Raw genomic sequence first — 20,317 nt, 5'->3', positions numbered from 1 at the left:
GGGGCGAGGGGCTGAAACACCCCCTTTTTTTGAGCCCAGGAAGGAGAGGTGGAACCCCCTCCCCTCTCCCCCCCCCCCAGCGCTTTGGACCAGTTCCCGGGTGGAAAGACCTGGGTGATGGGAGAGGGGGCCGCGCAATTAACTCCAGGCCGCCTGGCGCGGGCGCGGGCACTGACAGGTGCGCCCGAAGGGGGCCACCTCCCCCTGGGGCGCCCGGCCGCCCGGGCCAGGCTGGGTACCCCTGGGTGGCCTCCCCCTCTCAAGTTCTAGGTACCTGTCCGGACCTATCTCCTCCCCTTCCTCCAACACCACACCCACGGGACTCCGGTCTCCTCGAGAGAGAGGGAGCAAGAGCGAACAAAGGGGTCTTTGTTCACTGGCTCCTGGGGGGGTGGGCGATGCGCTCGCTTGCATTTCCCGGCGCCCCTTAGAGACGGGGAGGCTCAGCGCCCCCCGAGCGAGCGTCCAGCGCGCTGTCCTCCAAGACCCCAGTGACTTAGGTCAGGGCACGGCGCCCCGGCCGCCGAGGGCTCTTTCCGGGCGGGCGGGCGGGCGGGCGGGCGGGGTGGGGGACGAGGCACGCGCCGCGGCGCCGGGCGGGCACCGCCGCCCGCGGAGGGGCGGGGAGGAGGGAGGGGGATCGGCAGCTGGCAGAGGTGGAGGGGGCGGGAGAGGAGCCTGCGCGGGACTGAGCCTGGAGGTGCGGAGCGGGCTCCGGAGAGCGCTCTCGGGGCTGCTCCTGTCTGAGCAGCAAGCGGCTGGGACTCGCTTCCTCCCTCCCTCCTCCCACCCTCCCCCTTCCCTGGGCTCGGCCCCGCCGCCACGCCAGGCCCCCCTCCCCGCCGTCCTCTCGCTCCCCTTCTCCCTTCTTGGCACTTTCCTCTCCGACAGCCCTCCTGGACAAACTTTGATGGAGAATTTCACACCACGCTGGAAAAATGCCGGTTATGAAAGGATTGCTGGCGCCCCAGAACACCTTCCTGGACACCATCGCCACCCGTTTTGACGGCACACGTAAGTCCTGCACTTCGGCGAGTGGCCCGGTATTTTTTTGATAATGATTTTGTGTGTGTGTGTGTGTGTGTGTGTGTGTGTGTAAATTACTTTCGCTCCCACCTTCTTTTTTGTGCAGCAGCGGAGTGAATTTCCTTCCGCTCCTGCCAAGGTGTCTTTTGTGCGGAGAAATTTTCATTTCCTCCCGCGGTTTGGTGCAGCGTGCACACTTGGGTGTAGTTGGGCCCCTTGATGTCTTGGGGCTCAAAGGAGCCTGAAAGACTGGCCCCTCGTTCCCTTTGGGACCTGTCTTTTTGGGTGCCTCTTTCAGGAACTGGTTTTTACTAAGTTGCTGAGGTGAGAGTGGGGATTGTCCATAGTGGTGAATATGCCACCATCGTGTCCCACAATTTCAAGTCTTCCTCGATTATAGGGAGAGTTTGGAATGCTCTTCGTCCCCATGGAGCTTCCTCCTGTGAGGTCTTTCGGATGGCATGATTTCCCATGGGAGTTTAAGAAACGCAGACTAGAGTCAGGAATTGCCAGAAGTGTAAGCTTTCTGTAGAATTCTAAACATTGTGAGTCTGTCAGAATCTTGATTCCTGCTTTAAACTAGAAGAGTGTACCTTTCAGTCCTGAAATTATCCTAACACCCGAGGAGAAATTGTTGGGGAAGGAGGAGCTGGGCATTAGAAAGGCTGATCTTACCATAAAAGAAAGTTTCGACATTTTTTTTAGGGCAACTGTTATTGGACGTTTAGCTTGTTGACACGACAGGTGTGTGTGTGTGTGTGTGTGTGTGTGTGTGTGTGTGTGTGTGTGTTGTGGTTGTTGTTTTAAAGAGAGAGAGAGTGTGTGGATGCTTGGAACAAGTGTCCTATTTCAGGACCACGGTCAGGTCCTGATTCCTTCCTAGTCTTTCTCTAGCTCCCTTCTGGAGCCCTTTGGTCTTCCCAGTAAGCTTTCTCCGGTAATTAAAGTCTGTAGTCACTTCTCCAGCAAATGTTCTCAGTTGGTTTCACTCTGAATATCCATTCACACTTTCCTCCTAGCGTATGTTGCGTCTGTGCTTTCTCTCTTTTTTCTTACTATTACACCAGACTCCTAGAAACTCATTTATTTAAAAGGCTTTTTTCAGTGGTTTAGGTATCATTGTATGTGGTGGTGCTTTTTTTTTTTTTTTTTTTTTACTATGATGCTATGTTTCTTGGAGCTTGTATGGAGAGCTCATTTAATTTTATTTCCACTCCAGTGTTCTAGATACTCACTCTAATGATGCTGGGAAGTAACGCCTGGACTTTTGAACTTCGGGAATACTTGGAAAACTTTGCATAAGGGAGAGATGAAGCATTTACTTGATTTTGTTCAATTTTTGTTTTTGACATCCAGCCTACTCATGGTAGTTGGGGTGGATATTTTTCCAGTGTTATCTTTAGCTGAAGCCACTCTCTCCCTTTGTATAATCTAGATGTGTCAGGCAGCATAAGAAAAGTGCAATGCCATGATATATCTGTCTCCCTTAAATAATAATATGATAAAAATTTGTAATAAAATGTCAAGTCCCTGCTACTACCATTTACCTCCACCACCTAGCCACCACACAAATTTACCACTGCTGTCCTTAATCATGCATGATTGGGGCGTGCTATGTTTATTACCTTAAGAAGTAATCAGTTTTATGTGGGTGTTTGGTCTTGAAGTTGCAAATTTAATCCTCCTCCCCCAAAGCCTTCTGACATTGGTCACAATGCATCTATTGAAAAAATGAAGTAATTGGTAAAAAGTAGTTGCTTATATCATTGTCATTTAAAGTTGCATGGAGTGCCTTGAGCAGTGAATCATCCCCAAATAGCCCTGGGAATTACCTCAGGGTTCTACTTAGATATCAATTGTTAATGAGGGGCTTTGGATCCTCAGTGTGAGGATGCCTCTGTCACTTTAATATTTGACAAGCAGAGGGCATTTAGAGAGAGATGGGTGTACTAGTGAGTAGGTCTTTTTCTATTTTAACTACACATTAATGTTAATAAAATAGAAGGTTAGACATTTTAAATCCTTATCTGGGAAGACCTTCATCATATATCAGCATTTAGAATAATTTTTAAAAAAATTAAAACTGTTGGAGTGCATGCTTTGTCTGTGAGCCACAGCGTCTGGGGAATTCCTGGAGGGAACCACTTTGTATGATATCAATCTGAAAATCAGTGAAGCACATTTCAAAGTGATGAGTAACACAAATGTTTTGTTTACAACATTTGCTGGATATTCCTTGTCCCAACAAACCTCACTCAATGAAAGAGGATTATACTTTCACATTTGTTTTTTGTTTGAATTGCAGGATGACTTGAATAATCTGAAACTTAAAAAATACTTGAAGCAAATCTTCATCCATAAATTTCACTGTGTCTAGAATCATGAGCATACCATTTCCCCGGCTAAATATTCAGTTTATCTTGTTATGCTATCTTTCCTGTATTGACACAATTTTATTTAAGTAAAATTACTATCCTGGAAACTCTTCTCCTATGGTTATCCTTCTTTCTCTTGATTTTTTTTATAGTGGTCATTTATTTTCTTGTGCAAGATAAAACTGTTAGCAAGTTTTAATGTTGCTAAATTGTTACCCCTTCAAATAAAAACTATCCTAGAGAATGGACAACGTTATTATACTAAAAATGCAATGTGCTTACTTGCTGAAATTTTTCTGCATTATTTCTTAGGTACATTTTATTGTCATGTTAGTTTCTTATTTTATTTTGGACAATTCTGATAAAAAGCCAGACAACAAACAATAACCCTGAAAAACCACTTTGCTAACTTAACCATGATGTCTGTAGTATCATTGTTAGCCCTATTGGCTATATATATATATATATATATATATATATATATATATATATATATATATATGGCTAATATGCAAAGTGTCCCCTTGGGAGTTTGACCAGGAGTTCATGAGTTTGATCACTCGCTATGACAAGTGCTGACCACCAGGGGGCGGCACAGAACAAAGGAAGGCCCTGGCGGGCAGCCGGAGGGCCCCAATAGGCCCTGATTGCCAGCCAGGCCTAGGGACTCTACCCATGCATGAATTTCGTGCACCAGACTTCTAGTTATAATAGAAAATCATAAGACAAAACAGCATCTAACATTTCCCCCAGGAAAAAAACAAGTATATGACAAGAAAAGCCTACAACATCATCTTACTAATGTGTCAGTTGATGTATAATCACAGGGCAACATAAAACAAGTTAATATACTTGATCACCTAGTGACATTTTATTGTTTTATGTAATAGGATATATTTTACTTTTAATATTTAAAAAGTGAGTTCTTTGTCAGGATTGAAAGACAATTGTGGACCATTAATTAAAATTGTTTTTCTCATATACAATATAAATTTTTAAAAACTATTAGAAAATATAAATCTTTGTATATAAAACTACCTTAAAATATATTTACTCTTAAAATATCTTCTCATTTGTGTTTAATTCAAGTGCAAATGAGACTTAGAAAAACTAAGACCCTGGAAATATTGGATATGTCTACCCCATTTAGGGAGAAAAACAACCCCAATTACTTCATTTAACTCATTGCATGTAGCCATATTTCTCATTTGAAATACTCTAACACACACACACACACACACACACACACACACAATCTTAACATTATGACCTGCATATAGTTTACTCCTCCATAGTTCCTATTTTAAAAACACATTGAATGTATTTAAAAATATATATTTTCTTAGTAGACTTTTGCTTTAAGTACATGAGTATTCATTTGGGCAAAGGGAACGTATAATAAGAGATCACAAGTACATATTTTATAAAATAGTTTTTAGTGCAAATATTTGCCACAGAGTACCATTGGAGAAAAACACATTTTTGAGAATATAATACTTTCAGAGGGAAGCAGCCATTCTCAAACATAATGGTACATTAGCCTACATTTTCTAGTTATATCGAAATTTGGCCAGACTACTTCCCCTTTGGGGTTAATGAGGCAAGATTTAAGCTTTAAAGGAAGTCTGGGGCCCAGTGGACTCTATCAAGGAGATTTCAGTCAAAGTATTCAAGAACTGTGCTTCAGAAACTCATTCATGTTTGCATATGTTTTATGTACTCCGGTTATAGGCTGTTCAAACGGTCCAAGAAAATTTGTTCAAATCAAAATACTTCCTTTTCAGAGGCAATTCTCAGTGATTTTTTTTTCTCTCTTTATGCTTTCATCAAGTTACATAGATCTATTAACATTAAAAGCATAGAGAAAAGGGTAATGTACCCAATGTCCTCAGAAGGGGAAAGGATAAGGTGAGACTGTGGAGATCTGAAGTCTTTGCTTAGTTGTAGTCTGGAAAATATCTTAAATTAAAGGCAGTTAGCCAATAAAAAAAGATGTGCTCCATTATTACGGGTCTGTGTGTATAAAAGGCTATTATATGAAAACAGGAAAGGAAATATCTAGCACTTCATAGATATCTCCCCACAAATGGAAGATTCTAAAGACTTTTTAAATTTTTACATGGTATTATAGTTTCTTTTATTGCTCTTCTTTATGTTTAGGGAGGTAGTTCCTGTGTTAGTTTTCTATATCTGTTTAGCAAATTTTCACAAACTTAGTGGCTTCTTATCTCACACTTTCTCTAGGCCAGACATCCAGGCAAGGATTAGCTGGGTCCTCTGCTCAGGGTCTCACAAGACGGCAAACAAGTTGTCAACTGTGACCGTGGTCTCAGCGGAAATTAGAGGCCCTCCCCCTTCCAAGCTCATGTGGTTGTTGGCAGAATTTAGTTGCTTGTGATTTTATGATTGAGTTCTCTTTTTTCTTGCTGGCTGTCAGCCAGGGACTTTTCAGCAACTAGAGGCCACCCTCAGGTTCTGGCCACATGGCCTCTTCGATAGGCCCTCTCACAACAGAACAGCTTACGTCTGTCTGTCTTCAAGACCAGCATGAGTGCCTTTCTTTTAAGAGCTCACCTGACTAAGTCAGGCCCAGCGAGGATACTCTCTCTTTTGATGAACTCAAAGCGAACTGATTATGGATCTTAATTTCCTCTGTAAAATCCCTTCTAAAATCATATGCCCTGTCCACTTGCATGGGAGAGGGATTAGACAAGTGTGTATACAGGAGTTGGGAATCCTGGGTGCTGTCTTAGAATTCTGTCTACTACAGTTGCTATTGCACTGCTGTACTATCATACAAAGTGTAACATTCTTGCATTGTTCTTCATGAGGCAGGTTTATTGAGCACACTTTGTAATCCTACATGCACAACTCTGCTGAGTTTATGGCTGAAATCTTTGTGAATATGAGGCCCAACTCATGAGAGGGTGGGTTTTCCTTCACAATGGGGGATGACATGAGTAAACCTTACCTAGGACACGTTCAGTCAGTTGTGCTGTCAGATTCTTCATTCTCTGGTCTGAAAGTAATGTGGGAGACATAGGTATATTTTCAGAACATTACTCCCTGTCTCCTGACAGGGTGCTCCCTCTTTCCAGATAAGGAAAGTTACATGGGGTCTATTAGCCTATGTATAAGTATCTTAGTCTGCCCTGGATGGGGTAGCAGTACAAGAATGTGGCATCTGCAAAGAATGATACCAAGTCAGGTCCATGCACACTAAGGTGACTGAGCTGTTTCCATCTTATTAACTTTATTAACCAGGTCATTTCTGGGCCAACTATGTGGACTGTTTTGAAACAGTATGTTTCCATCTCTTTCTCATGCCTATAACCATGTTTCAGATTTAAGAAACTCCCCACAATGCACTGATGCATTGAGGTTGGTTGGCTGTGTTAAACCAAATAAATTTTTTTAATTTAAACTTAGTTCCAGGTTTATTAAAAAATATAAAGGAAGAGAGAGGGAGAGGGAGGAGTCAGAAGAGAAGTGAGGGAATTATTTATTCTCATTCTTTGGCCTTTGTAGATGAATTCTTCACCCTACAAAGGACTTATCACAGGGGCTCTCATAATTTCCCCACAAGCAAGTATTTGATTTTGATATACAAGAATTGGATTTACGTGTTTACCAAAATGTATTTCTTTTGATGAGTAAGACTACAAATAATAAGAAGCATTCTATTACGTAGTCTCTAAAATATTAGATAATTTTGTTTTGACATCATTATATAGAAGAAAATAGATAGCTAATATGTCAAGAATGGAAGTTATGCTCACAATATTTTCTTTTTAGGCTCTGGCATTTGGCATCACCTGTAGACCAAAGGCCATGGCATGAGCCCTCTTCTGGCATGAGAAACATATGAAAAGTCCTGAGCTGCCAGTTTCTGGGATATCCTAGACCAGTGGTCGGCAAACTCATTAGTCAACAGAGCCAAATATCAACAGTACAACGATTGAAATTTCTTTTGAGAACCAAATTTTTTAAACTTAAACTTCTTCTAATGCCACTTCTTCAAAATAGACTCGCCCAGGCCGTGGTATTTTGTGGAAGAGCCACACTCAAGAGGCCAAAGAGCCGCATGTGGCTCGCGAGCCGCAGTTTGCCGACCACTGTCCTAGACCTAATGTACTTCTGAGAGGGCACAGTCTTTCTGAAGAAATCTTTACTGTATTCATTCAATCAGCCAGTCAATCAATTACTCATTTCTTCAACAATATTTAATTAACACTGACTATATACCAAGTTATTATGCTAGGAACTTTGGGATGAATCGGGCTTGTCCTGCTCTCAAAGAGGACAATGAATGTATGCACAAATTGCCATAATATAGGCGGGAAAGGGATACGAGTATTCAGGAGCTGTAGGCAAAGGGCTGTGCACGTTTGGATTGGGTGGGAGGGGTAATTTCTGTGAGGGAATGGCCTGAGATGGCTTTATATAATAAGTGACTTCTGTATGAGAATAATTGGCTCATCTTTCTCCCTCTCCCTTCCTCTCTTTCTCTAAAAATCAATTAAAATATTTTTAAAGATAGTAAGGGCAAAAACTATATTCTATTTACTTTGCCAATTTGTGTAGCACTTCTCACTGAGGCTAAAATGGGAGGGGGGAGGGGTCTTCAGAGAGAAGAGCAAGTATCTTTGAGAATGTGAAAGTGGCAAGGTGGAGGAGGCAGGAGGATATAGAAAGTCTATTAAGCCAGGCATGGAATGTCTTCAAAGCCAGAGTGCTTTGTCATAATAAGCCATTGGAGCTGATAGATCCACGTCTTGGCAAAAGAACTGTGGAACCATCTATGCCTGTTGTAAAAACTCTTGGCCTTTCCATATTCCACAGGTTGATGGATAATATTGGAGAAATGTCAACCTTGAAACTTAAGATGCTTCTAGCAATGCCTTTACTCTTGGACGGGGGTCCCATAGAATGCAGTGGAATGGATGTATTCATTTTCTTATGAATGCCTGCTTTGCCCAGGAAGCTGACTTTGTGTTAGGAAAGGAAAAGATTGATTCTGACCACAGAGCTGAGGCCCCTTCTCCACCCCTGTGTTGTACTATAGAATTATGCCTGCGGAGAGGAAAAAGGATTGAGAGTATGCTAGAAGCCAGTCCCAGGGAAGTCGATTGGAGAAATGCCAACAGTAAAAGGTACAGAATTGCAACTGCTGCAGAGGTAGTGGGGTTCACCTGGCAATGTATTTTGCTGATAGAGTCTGACTGTAGGTTTTTTAATCCATTTGGGTTTAGCGGAGTCTACAAACAAAAAAGAAGAGACTTCAACTTTTCCTTATGGCATGTTTAGCAACAGGAGCAATTAAAGAGCTTCCTCAGCAATTTAAACAGTCAGATATATTTGTTGGCTTATAAATTCTCTGGAAGATATATTTTGCTTTCCTTTATAGCTGTTAATGCAACTATCTATATTCCTTAAGCCCTCCAAAATTCACGTCCCCAGATGAACTGATAATCTCTTCTAGCCTATGAAATCCATCTGTCTTCTCATGTTTTCTGGCCCCATTACTGGCATCACCACCCACCCATTTCTCCAAGCTCAAAAAAGGAGTGGGCCTGGACTGCCCACATATCTCAGTGGTTATCAAGTCTTTGAGATTTTACTTTAGAAATGCCCTAATTTGGCTCCTCATCTCCCTCTTCACTGCCTCTGGCTCAGTTTGGATCCGCTGTTTCTTATCTACATAAATACAACCTCATTCTCATTAGACTCCTGTGGTCATAGGCCCTGATCCCACTCACTCGAAACCCCTGCAGGCTACATTGTTCCCAGAGTGATTTCTGTTTTAAAAAACAAAAAACCAGTATGACTATTTAAATCACGTAGCCCTCCTACTTAAAGCTATCTATTGGCTCCCTGCAATCTCTTGGAGAATGTCCAAAGTCCTTAGTGTCATCGACTCCAAGATGATTCTGCAAAATCTTTTTCAACCGCTGCCTCCTAGGCTGCAGACACACTCACCCCCAAACATCTGCTCAGCCCTGCTTCTGGGCCTCTGCATGTCACTTGAGCAGCAAGATCCTTTATTGTCTTCAAACCCCATCCTGAAGGTTACTATCTATATCAGGGGTCCTCAAACTTTTTAAACAGGGGGCCAGTTCACTGTCCCTCACACTGTTGGAGGGCCAGACTATAGTTTTTAAAAAAAAAACTATGAACAAATTCCTATGCACACTGCACATATCTTATTTTGAAGTAAAAAAACAAAACGGCAAAAACACCCGCATGTGGCCATAGTTTGAGGACGCCTGATCTATGTGAACTCTTTCTGTGAAGCTCCAGGTAGAGTTAGGTGACATTTCCTCCATGCTCCCACATCACCTTGCCCATCCCTCTAGTCAGCTCTTACCTGGGCTCTAATTACATGCTTTCATATTTTAACACTCAACTACCACCTCCTTGAAGCCCCGTCTTCACCCATTTTGTATCCCCTTAGCTTAGACTTGTGCTTGGAACAAAGTCTTTGTTCCATAAATGTTTGAGTGAAAGACTTAAATTCCTTTGAAGCCAGGGTTGTATATTAATTAGTTGTCTGTATTTCCCTTCAGTGGTAGCTGGTGTTCCTTTTATTCAGTAATGTGTGATTAAATTTAGCTTTGAAATATAATTCTAAGAAGACTGGCTTCTAGCCCTTCATTTTCACATGTTTTAAGTACTAATTTCTTTAATAAAACTTGAATGATAACAGTGACTAGGATTTGGGGCATGTCTATTTATAGGTTCTGTACCGTGCTGGCGTTTTATCTGTTCCTGCCACAATCCAACAACCCTGCAAGGAGGATGGAGCCCCCCTTTTTGTTTCAGATGACAGAACTCAAGCTCAGAATTTTTCCACACAATTACACTAGCTTACTATAGCCTGTGACTTTTTTACTATATCACACTGCCTCTAAATGTGGCATTTTTTATAGTACATATAAACAGACTGGGACAATCTGTGGTATCATTTCTAGTTTCTATCTCTTGCAAAAAGAGATTTCTGCTTTAAAGTTTTTAGCCATTTCAGGTTATAGGTGTTTTTTTTTCTGTTGATATATTATGCTTTAAGTACTTGTTATTGATGTATTGTTCTTAAATAGGCATTTCAGACACATCTGGAACTATTAAATGCATTCATTGTGCAAAGCAGTTTTACTCATCAAAGAAAATCTACTGTTCGTTTTGTTTGTTTCTTTGTTTTTTTAGAAATAAAGATATCCATTTTCTTTGAGATTTTTGGTGCTTTAATTTGCTGACTTTAGAATCTCCTTGTGATTTTTTAAAAATTGTCAGGCTAATCCCTCCTTAGAAGATATTCAAAATCTCATAGCTATTATATTGACACATTGTGATTTTTTACTTAATTTAATTTTTATTAATTTTATTAATTTTATTTTTCCATCACATGTATCTGCCCCTACAGAGGAAATTCTTCTATTTTTATTATGCTTTTATTGGAAGACATATAGTCTCCAGTGGCAGGTACTGTTGAAATCTTTTAACAGAAATCATTTACCTTTTCTCTATAATGAACATACAAGAAGAAATAAGAGTATCTATCTCTCCAACTCTCAAATCTACTAAAGCTTTTTTTTCTTCATGTTTTCTTTTGTTCTATTACATCCTTTGGACAGACTTCCTTATTGTACTTGTCAGTCCAACTGAGTTTCTTATTCTAGTTATTGAGCTAGAGGGAACTGAGTCCAGAGCACTTAATCTTGTCATGCTTTATTTGATTTTCTAAAAAGAAGGCTGCACATAAGAAGTTCAGATGCTATTGACAAATCAAATACCTAGTTGGACAAGAAGTAGACTTGTTCTTAAGTGTGGTGTTCTGACTATTCCTTCAATGGAGAGAATAATGTGGAAGGTAAAATTGGGCATATTTTTTACCTTAACACCTAAATAAATGTTTCTACTATGATTCCATGAATGATGGAAAAGAATTAATTTATAGTTCCACTGGACTGGAATTTTTGTATTGTAGCATTAATTTGGTATGCCTTTACTTATGTTACATCTGAAAATGACCCCACAACTCTCTCTTAACAAATGTGTGGATCCAAGATTTAGAATGTAGAGGCAATAATTACCAAGAGTTACTGTCACCCTGTACAGTGCTCCATATCTTATAGTGTATTTTTTTGTTTAAACAAACCAAATGTTACAAAATTAAAGATAGTAATAATTATAAATATTTGAATAGCATTTAAGTATATTCATTTTTTATTCCATCACTTGAATTGCTTTTTAACTAATAGATGAGAAGTGGCTTCCTATTATAATTTTAATGTACATATGTTGAACATTGTTTAATATATTTAAGATCTATTTGAATTTCCTTTTCTGAGCATTATTTGTTTATATTCATTGCCCTTTATTAATTGGATTGTTGGCATTTTCTTTTTGACTTACTTCGATGTGTGCTTAAATCTGAAAGATGCCTGGCAATAATACATACCTTTTTAAAATAATGTTTGAGTTTTTTATTTTATCCATAAATATAAGTAAAGCTTTTCAAATTGTATTCTATAGAAGGTAATTCATGTATTATTGTAAACTCAGTAAAATGATCATTAAAAATAAAGTTAATTTTTGGTGACACAACAAATATAAATTTTGGTAGAATCCAATATCATGGTAAAGAGAATGTTTGTTAAAAAACGTGTGAAGCAGAAATGTGTTTGGACTTGGTTGTGGTGTACACATAATTAATTTTTGTGTTAAAAATTGTAATGTTTTAGCAATCACTATGGAGGCTGTAGTGGTCAAAATGACCAAATATTTATATATGAGAAATTAGTTACATTAGTTACACTACATGATATGTGACGTTAGATACAGAAAAATATTTGGCATGACAGTACATGGTTTCTTTTTTTTACTGCCATCATCAGAAGATAATATTAAAAGTACACACACACACACACACACACACACAAAAAAAGTAAGTTACTTAAGAAGTCTAAGGAATGGGGGGGGGAAATTTATCCCATAACTTTAATTATTAATGTAAATATAAAATATTAAAATAAATATTCAATCATTTATTTTAATATATTGTATATATATATATATATATATATATATATATATATCCCTGTTTGATATATCTTTACCTTTGCTATGCTAGAAACTTTGAAATGGAAGTCACTTGGGTCTATATTGGCCTCTGATTGTTCCTAAATATTTTTATTGTCTTCACTTTAGTTGAAAGGAGGCAAAAGGAACCTTGAGGCTTAAAATATTTTGTCCCAAAGCTAGTACCTGAGAAGGCTGGGCTCTTACTCTTATCATATGACTAGAGGCCCAGTGCATGAATTCATGCAAGGGTGGGGTCTGGCCGGCTGGGCCCCAATTGGGACAGATTGGGGTCGGGCCTGTTGGGAGGAGGAGATGGTGGGAGGTTGGCCAGCTGGCCCTGCCCCCGATTGGGGTGGGGTGGGCTGATTGGGGGTGGGGCTGGCGGTGGGGAGGGGCTGTGGGCAGTGGGCCAGCTGGGGTTGGGGGGGGGGGCCGATTGGGGGTCAGCAGGAGGTTGGCCAGCCAGCCCCGCCCCCCCAATTGGGGCTAGCTGGGGGGAGGGGCCGCAGGCCGATTGGGGTAGTGAGAGCTGATCGGGGGTGGGGCCAGCCATGGAAAGGGGCTGTGGGCAGTGGGCCAGCTGATCCTGCCCTTGATTGGGGTGGTGGGGACCCATTTGGGGTGGGGCTGGGCAGGGATGGGGCTGCTGAGGTGGGGGTGTTGGCCAGCTATATATATAAAAAGCCAGCGACCAGAATGCCTAACAACCAGATGACCAGTCGCTATGACACCCACTGTGGCCAGCAAACCACCAATCTGGGGGTGGGGCGGACCCCGCCCCCTATTGGAAGGGCTGCAGGGGGTTGGCCTGCCGCCCTGCCCTCAATTGGGGTGGGAGTGGCCAATCAGGGGCATGGCCGGCTGGGGGGAGGGGCCAAGGAAGGTGGGCCGGTTGGCCCCACCACCAGATCTGCGGTTCGCTGGCCACAGTGGGCGTCATAGCAACCAGTCGTTCTGGTCATTACTGTGTTCCGGTCGCTGGCTTTTATATATATAGATTGCAAAACCCAAGTTCTTCCTTCAACTTTACTCTGATTTTACTTTGAAAGAAGGAAAGGGAAGAGAATTGACATTTAATGAGCTACCATGAACCCAATGCTATGTTTGATATTTTCATCTATATCAGTTTATTTAATCTCTTAATAACAAAAGGCAGATGTTTTTACCCCTACTTTAGGGATAGAGAAACTTATTAAAGCCCAGAAATGTTGAATAAATTGTCAAAAGTCACACACTTTATAAATAGTGAAGCTGGAATTTATACACATGGTTTTGGCTTTAGCAGTCTGTGTTTAATAAAAAGACAAAAAAAATCGGAGCTAAATTGTAAAGCATTAAATTTATATGACTAAGATCTTAATGGTTATGGCTGACTTCCCTTGGAGACCCTTACAAATCATTTTCATGCTTTTTAAGAATACATTTTTGGGGAAACTCAATTTAGAAAGCTGCAAAGTGGCAATGTTTTATGAACAGCATATAGTGGATTATCCAGGAATTTATCTCCCTTGTTAGAATAAGTACCCTAAGCAGTTCTTCCTACCTGAGAACATATGCCCAGTGGCATTGGAGATCACCTGAGAGCTATTCCACAATTTCAGATGTTTGATAAGATTGGAAAAGATTCAGAGTTATCAATATAACAATCTCACACTAACTTAAATTTTAAAATTCTTCTGGCCAATCATGGTTGCTTAGGAGTGGCACTGGGGTGGAGAAGGGTGGAATTACAAAGGAGCATGAGGAAATTGTGGGGGGTTCTGGATATGGTCACTGCCTTGATTGTGGTATTGGTGTTTTAGGTGTATACTAGTATATCTGTTGAATGTATCCAATTGTACAATCTAAATATGTGCAGCCCAGACAGTGTTGCTCAGTGGTTGAGCATCAACCTATGAACCAGAAGGTCATGGTTCAATTCCCGGTCAGGGCACATGCCCAGGTTTTGGGCTTGATCCCTAGTAGGGAGTGTGCAGGAGGCAGTTGATCAATGATTGTCTGTCATCATTGATGTTCCTATCAATCTCTCTTTCTCTCTCTCTTCCTCTCTGAAATCAGTAAAAATATATTTAAAAAAATTTTTAAAGCTGTTAATAATGTTTTTTCTGGGTAATAGGAAGAAGGATAGAGTTATAGCTACAGCAGTAGAGATGACAGGACACTCTGTATTCAATCTTATCTGTCTCTCAACCACTTGATGAGCAGTCTTTACTGGTCCATGATTAGTTGTACTGATCCAGATTGTTGAGTGTATGAGACTTGAGAAACAAACAAAATTAACAACAAAAATATTGAAATTAATAATATGAAATTACTATTTTAACAGTAAAATCATATTAAAGGTAATGTTGATTTTTTTCAATAGTACAGACTTGTTTGCAGTATTAGTTATCTACTGATCATTATAGCTCACATGGTTGTGAGTTGAGTAGGACATCACCTGACCCAGATCTGGCTTCCCTGGCTTGCCTGGGGTCTTGGCTGGGCTCGCTCATGCATATGCAAATTTTCTACAGTTTCTGCTCTCCTCTCGGTTTGGCGAGGGAAGTTTAACTGGGGGAATTTCTGCTCCATATGTCTCTTGTCATATGCTGGCCTGAGCATGATCTGTGGCGATAGCAGAGGTGCAACAAAGCCAGCCCAATAACACAAACAATTCTCATACTTTTTCTTGTGTCACATTTGCTAACATCTCATTGGTTAAACTAAGTGAAACGAAGAAACATAGGATGCTCCTCAATTTGTAGGCACAGAAAATTATATGTCACAGGAGAATTGGAGTCAATAACAAAATGTATGCCACTTGTCTTATTTATATTATCTTTGAGAAGGGGAAACATGTTTCAGAAATTTAAAGTTTTTAAAAAGAGATTAGCCATGTTTATTTTCTTTGTAAAATGACAATCTCGTATCTTGAAATAGCTTCTTTGTTTCCTCACATACTGTTAAAATTTAGAATGAATACTTTAGGATAGAAAATCTGTGGTGCTACTTGTGAAATCTATAAAACTGTTACAAAAAGAGCTGTTCTTAATATTTCTGTATAATGGGAAATTAAACATTAAAAAAAAAAAACAGGACTCTTTTGGAATTGAATTTTGTTCCATTATCTTATCGGCATGCTGTCAAACAATGGACACACCAGAGGCTTGGGGATAACAACAAGAAAACGAATAGATTTCTTTTAAAGTTAAGTCAAAGATGGTGATGGCAAATAATTTTAAATCTATACTCAACCAAAAAGCAACAGGTATATCTAGAATCCTTAAAGAAGGTTTTATAGGTTTAGGCCAGTGGTCAGCAAACTCATTAGTCAACAGAGCCAAATATCAACAGTACAACGATTGAAATTTCTTTTGAGAGCCAAATTTTTTAAACGTAAACTTCTTCTAACGCCACTTCTTCAAAATAGACTCGCCCAGGCCGTGGTATTTTGTGGAAGAGCCACACTCAAGGGGCCAAAGAGCCGCATGTGGCTCGCGAGCCGCAGTTTGCCGACCACTGGTTTAGGCCCTCAGTGGCTTCTGTAACAGAGTCACCAATGTGTGCTATTTGATACCAGAGGACAAGACCACTAATGGTTAGTATACCAGGGTTAAAGCTTTGCTTACTGCAGCTCAGCGTGGGGCTGGAATGCCTGTTGTAAAAGACTTGGAGAGATTACATCGAGCCTCTTCCATTTACTAGATATTGTGATATATATGTACACTATTTCCTAATTTTCTCTGTTACAAGTGTCTCTTTTATTTGTTACTCACAACACAATGAGGCAGAAGCTTTATCCCCATTCTACAGATGAGGAAATTGAATATTGACTGGTTTGTTATTACTGAGCACATGACTGACACAGACAGAACTGGGTGATCATCCTAATTGTTAGGCCTGTGTTTTTAAATTATATTATATTGCTTCCAGAAAGGGTTGTATGGGGGAATTAAAAAGATTTGCATAATAGAAACTTCATAAGCATGAAAGCGATGTTGCTTCTGCTAATGTAGATGTATAATAGCTTATTCAAAATGTTTATTTTTGTAAATCCCCAAATCTGGACAATTTTCCGTTATTTCTTCTTCAATAGGAAAGATTGCACATTGATATTCTTTTTTGTCTCAGTCCTAGGATGTGATTCTCCTCACTCTCTTGAAATGAGATATTTCTGAATTACTGTTTTGCAGGACTTTTTACAAGTTATTCATTTATTTAATTAAAAACATTTAAGGCATGAGAAGTGAAAAGTGAATGGTAATTTACTTATTGTACCAAGATTCTAGAACTTTTCTATTCTTACTGATTGGAAAGCAATTCTATTCTACTTTTTTCCATATTTTTAAGAGATAATTATAGATTTTCATGTAGTTATAAGAAGTAATACAGAAAATTTCCATATACCCTGCATCCAGTTTTGCCCATGGTAGCATCTTGTTTTACTATAGTATATCATCAGGAAGTTTACTTTGATATAATTCATATACCTTATTCAGATTTCATCAGTTTTACATGTACTCACTTATGTTTGTGTGTGTGTTTAGTTCTATGCAATTTTATCACACATGCAAATTTGTGGAAAAACCACCACAGTCAAGATACAGAACAAGCCTGGCCAGTGTGGCTCAGTGGTTGAACATCAACTTATGAATCAGGAGGTTACAATTCGATTCCAGGTCAGGGCACATGCCCTGGTTGCAGGCTCGGTCCTCACTGGGGACTGTGCAGGAGGCAGCCTATCAATGATTCTCTAATCATTGATGTTTCTATCTCTCTTTTCCTCTCCATTCCTCTCTGAAATCAATAAAAAAATATATTTAAAAAATATATATTTTATTGATTTTTTACAGAGAGGTAGGGGGAAGAATAGAGAGAAACATTAGATGAGAGAGAAACATTGATCACCTGCCTCCTGCACACCCCCTACTGGGAATGTGCCTGCAACCAACGTACATGCCCTTGACTGGATCAAACCTGGGCTCTATCCACTGAGCCAAACAGGTTAGGGCAAATATATACATTTTTTTAAAAAGATATAGAACTATTTCATCACAAAGATCCTTCATGCAACCTTTTTACAGTCACAGCCACCTCTCTCCCTACCCTGTGACAACCACTAATATGTTCTCCATCTCTATGATTTGTCCTTTCAAAAACATTATGTATATAGAATAATACAGTAAAGTACTTTTGGGGATTGATTTTTGTTTTTTAGTCAGCATGAATTCCTTGACATCTATCTTAGTAGATACATCTATGTATAAATAGTTCATACTTTTCATTGCTGACTAATATTCCATCCATTTGGGGGGAGGGTTAGTTTTAATTTTCTCATCTGTAAATTATACGGAATGGACTATTAGGATTTGCAACACCAAAGGGCTAAGATGATTTGTTTGAAAAAGGGCTTTAAAAAATGCTGAAACTCCTCCAAATTAGCTATAAACCTTAAACCTTAAAAAGATGGTCTGTGCTACCTCAGGTATTTGAGCATAATCTCAGTCACATAATAATTATTTTCACATATAAAGGATGAAGAGTAACAGCTTTCACTATGTATTTAAAGGAGGTGACTTATTAACTTGTTTCCTCAGAAAACTTGTGGAGATGCTGAATTCTCATCTCTCAAATAAAAAAAAAAAACAACACATTAAAATCATGAGTTCAAAGGCTTATCTATTAAAGGGATTCATCTGTTTTATTCTTAACTTCCTATTTTTTTTATTCTTCAACAGTTCCCCCAGCCCTAGCCCCAACACACACACTCACACATCCTATATAATAATCCTATATAATAAAGAGGTAATATGCAAATTGACCATCACTCCAACACACAAGATGGCCGCCCCCATGTGGTCAAAGATGGCTGCCCCCATGTGGACACAAGATGGTCTCCACAAGATGGCTGGCAGGGGAGGGCAGTTGTGAGCAATCAGGCCAGCAGGGGAGGGCAGTTGGGAGACCAGGCCTGCAAGGGAGGGCAGTTGGGGAGGACCAGGCCTGCAGAGGAGGGCAGTTGGGGGGGACCAGGCCTGCAAGGGAGAGCAGTTAGGGGCAACCAGGCCGGCAGGGGAGGGCAAGTGGGAGGGGCAAGGCCTGCAAGGGAGGGCAGTTGGGGGTGACCAGGCCTGCAGGGGAGGGCAGTTAGGCGCAACCAGGTCGGCAGGGGAGGACAGTTAGGGGTGACCAGACCAGCAGGGGAGGGCAGTTAGGGGTGACCAGGCCTGCAGGGGAGGACAGTTAAGAGTGACCAGGCCTTCAGGGGAGGGCAGTTGGGGGCAACCAGACTGGCAGGGGAGGGCAGTTAGGGGCAATTGGGCCAGGAGGGGAGTAGTTAGGTGACGATCAGGCTGGCAGGGGAGTGGTTAGGGGGTGATCAGGCTAGCAGGCAGAAGCAGTTAGGGGTAATCAGGCAGAAGCAGTTAGTCAGACATCCCTCGAGGGGTCCCAGATTGGAAAGGGTGCAGGCTGGGCTGAGGGACACACCTCCCCCCCACATGCAAGAATTTTGTGCATGGGGCCTCTAGTATAGTAATATATATACCAAAGTATAATATCTTGTATAATGTAGTTATGTCTCATGCTTAAATAATTTAGAGTTTTTTTCAATGACAGGGAGTTAGACGGGGAAGAGATTTAGTAATGCTGTGAAATAGATTGTGTTTCCTCCTTCCACAGGCTTAAGTTGGATCTTCAAAGTTGAATGTTCAGCCTTCTTTAGCAAGTGTAAGAGTTCTTGTGGCATATATAAATAAGATAGCATTTTTAGTCCCATAGTCTCATTCTTGTTCAAATTTCCTTATTTATTTTTATAAGTTATATGTATTTTGTGAGCCATATGAATAATTTCTTCTTTGGAACAATTCATCATATATGTAAACATAAGTTTTAAGAAAACTTTATTTTTTTTAACTTTTTGAGAAACTTTCTCACTGGCTTGGTGTTTTCTAGGTTAAATTAAGTCCCTTGGAAGATACAGCTCATATTTTTTGCTCCTGTTTATCCAATATATCTGCTGATTTTTTTCAGAAACTAAGATTCAGGAGAAATGAATGATCCCTGCTTGCAATATATTTTTGAAGTTGTCATTTATTAAAGGTTGATGCAAATGGTGGAGCTACATGGCCATACTTCACTTCTTGGGTCTATAAATAAATGAGTCTAACAAGGGTAAGATTCCATGAATGACAGATGTGGTCCTCTGATTACTTAATTCACTCCAATGAGTTCATGTATATGCTCGCATTAAGTGTCTGTGACATTTTTTGAAGTTGAGAAAACATGCTAATTGCTTCCATGGCTGAGTGTATCCCATTACCTGGGAATGAGAAATATCCCATTACCTGGGAGTGAGACATGGCTCTGGGTTGCCTGTATAAAATGAGAAGCTGAGATAGGTTTGAAATCTAGAATAATAACTGGGGCAATTTTGCTGTGTTGGAGCTGGTTAGTGACTGAGTTTCCTCTGCTCACTCAGTGGTGAAGGATCTTCATTCTGAATGTACGGGCACTTGACAGTGTTCGCACTCAAAGTGTGACGATGGGCAAATCTCTTCTGAGTGCAGCAGTTCCCTTTCTCAGTCATGTAGGAGGATGGACTGGGAAAGGCTTTTGATTTTTGTAGAAAGTTGCTGTCTGTTAGTGGGATTTCTATGTAAACCTTGCTCTTTTTTTCTGATATTTGTTACTGCAGCGCAATGGTAATGCATTACCTTCCTGGGTTGGGCAAGTTATGAAAGAGCAATATTTTGTAAATCACGCTGCCTCTTAGCACCTAGATTATTTTAACAAAAAATTGTATTTGGAACTCATTATGGTATTACTTTATTATTTTTTAATATATTTTTATA

At 40.2% G+C, this 20,317-nt stretch overlaps 1 protein-coding gene across 1 annotated transcript in view; it reads left to right on the top strand.

Annotated features, from left to right (window-relative positions):
• Positions 1-938: 938 nt before the first annotated feature.
• KCNH8 (potassium voltage-gated channel subfamily H member 8) overlaps positions 939-20,317 on the top strand; it is a 285,990-nt gene continuing 266,611 nt past the window's right edge. Inside the window, exon 1 of the mRNA XM_008153463.3 lies at positions 939-1,014. Coding sequence (XP_008151685.1) covers positions 939-1,014 — 76 coding nt within the window. The remainder of the gene's footprint in view (positions 1,015-20,317) is intronic.

The sequence above is a fragment of the Eptesicus fuscus genome, chromosome 18 (genome assembly GCF_027574615.1).
Source record: "Eptesicus fuscus isolate TK198812 chromosome 18, DD_ASM_mEF_20220401, whole genome shotgun sequence".
NCBI lineage: Eukaryota > Metazoa > Chordata > Mammalia > Chiroptera > Vespertilionidae > Eptesicus > Eptesicus fuscus.
Note: the sequence above shows the minus strand (reverse complement) of the source record. Positions and strands in the feature narration are given on the sequence as shown.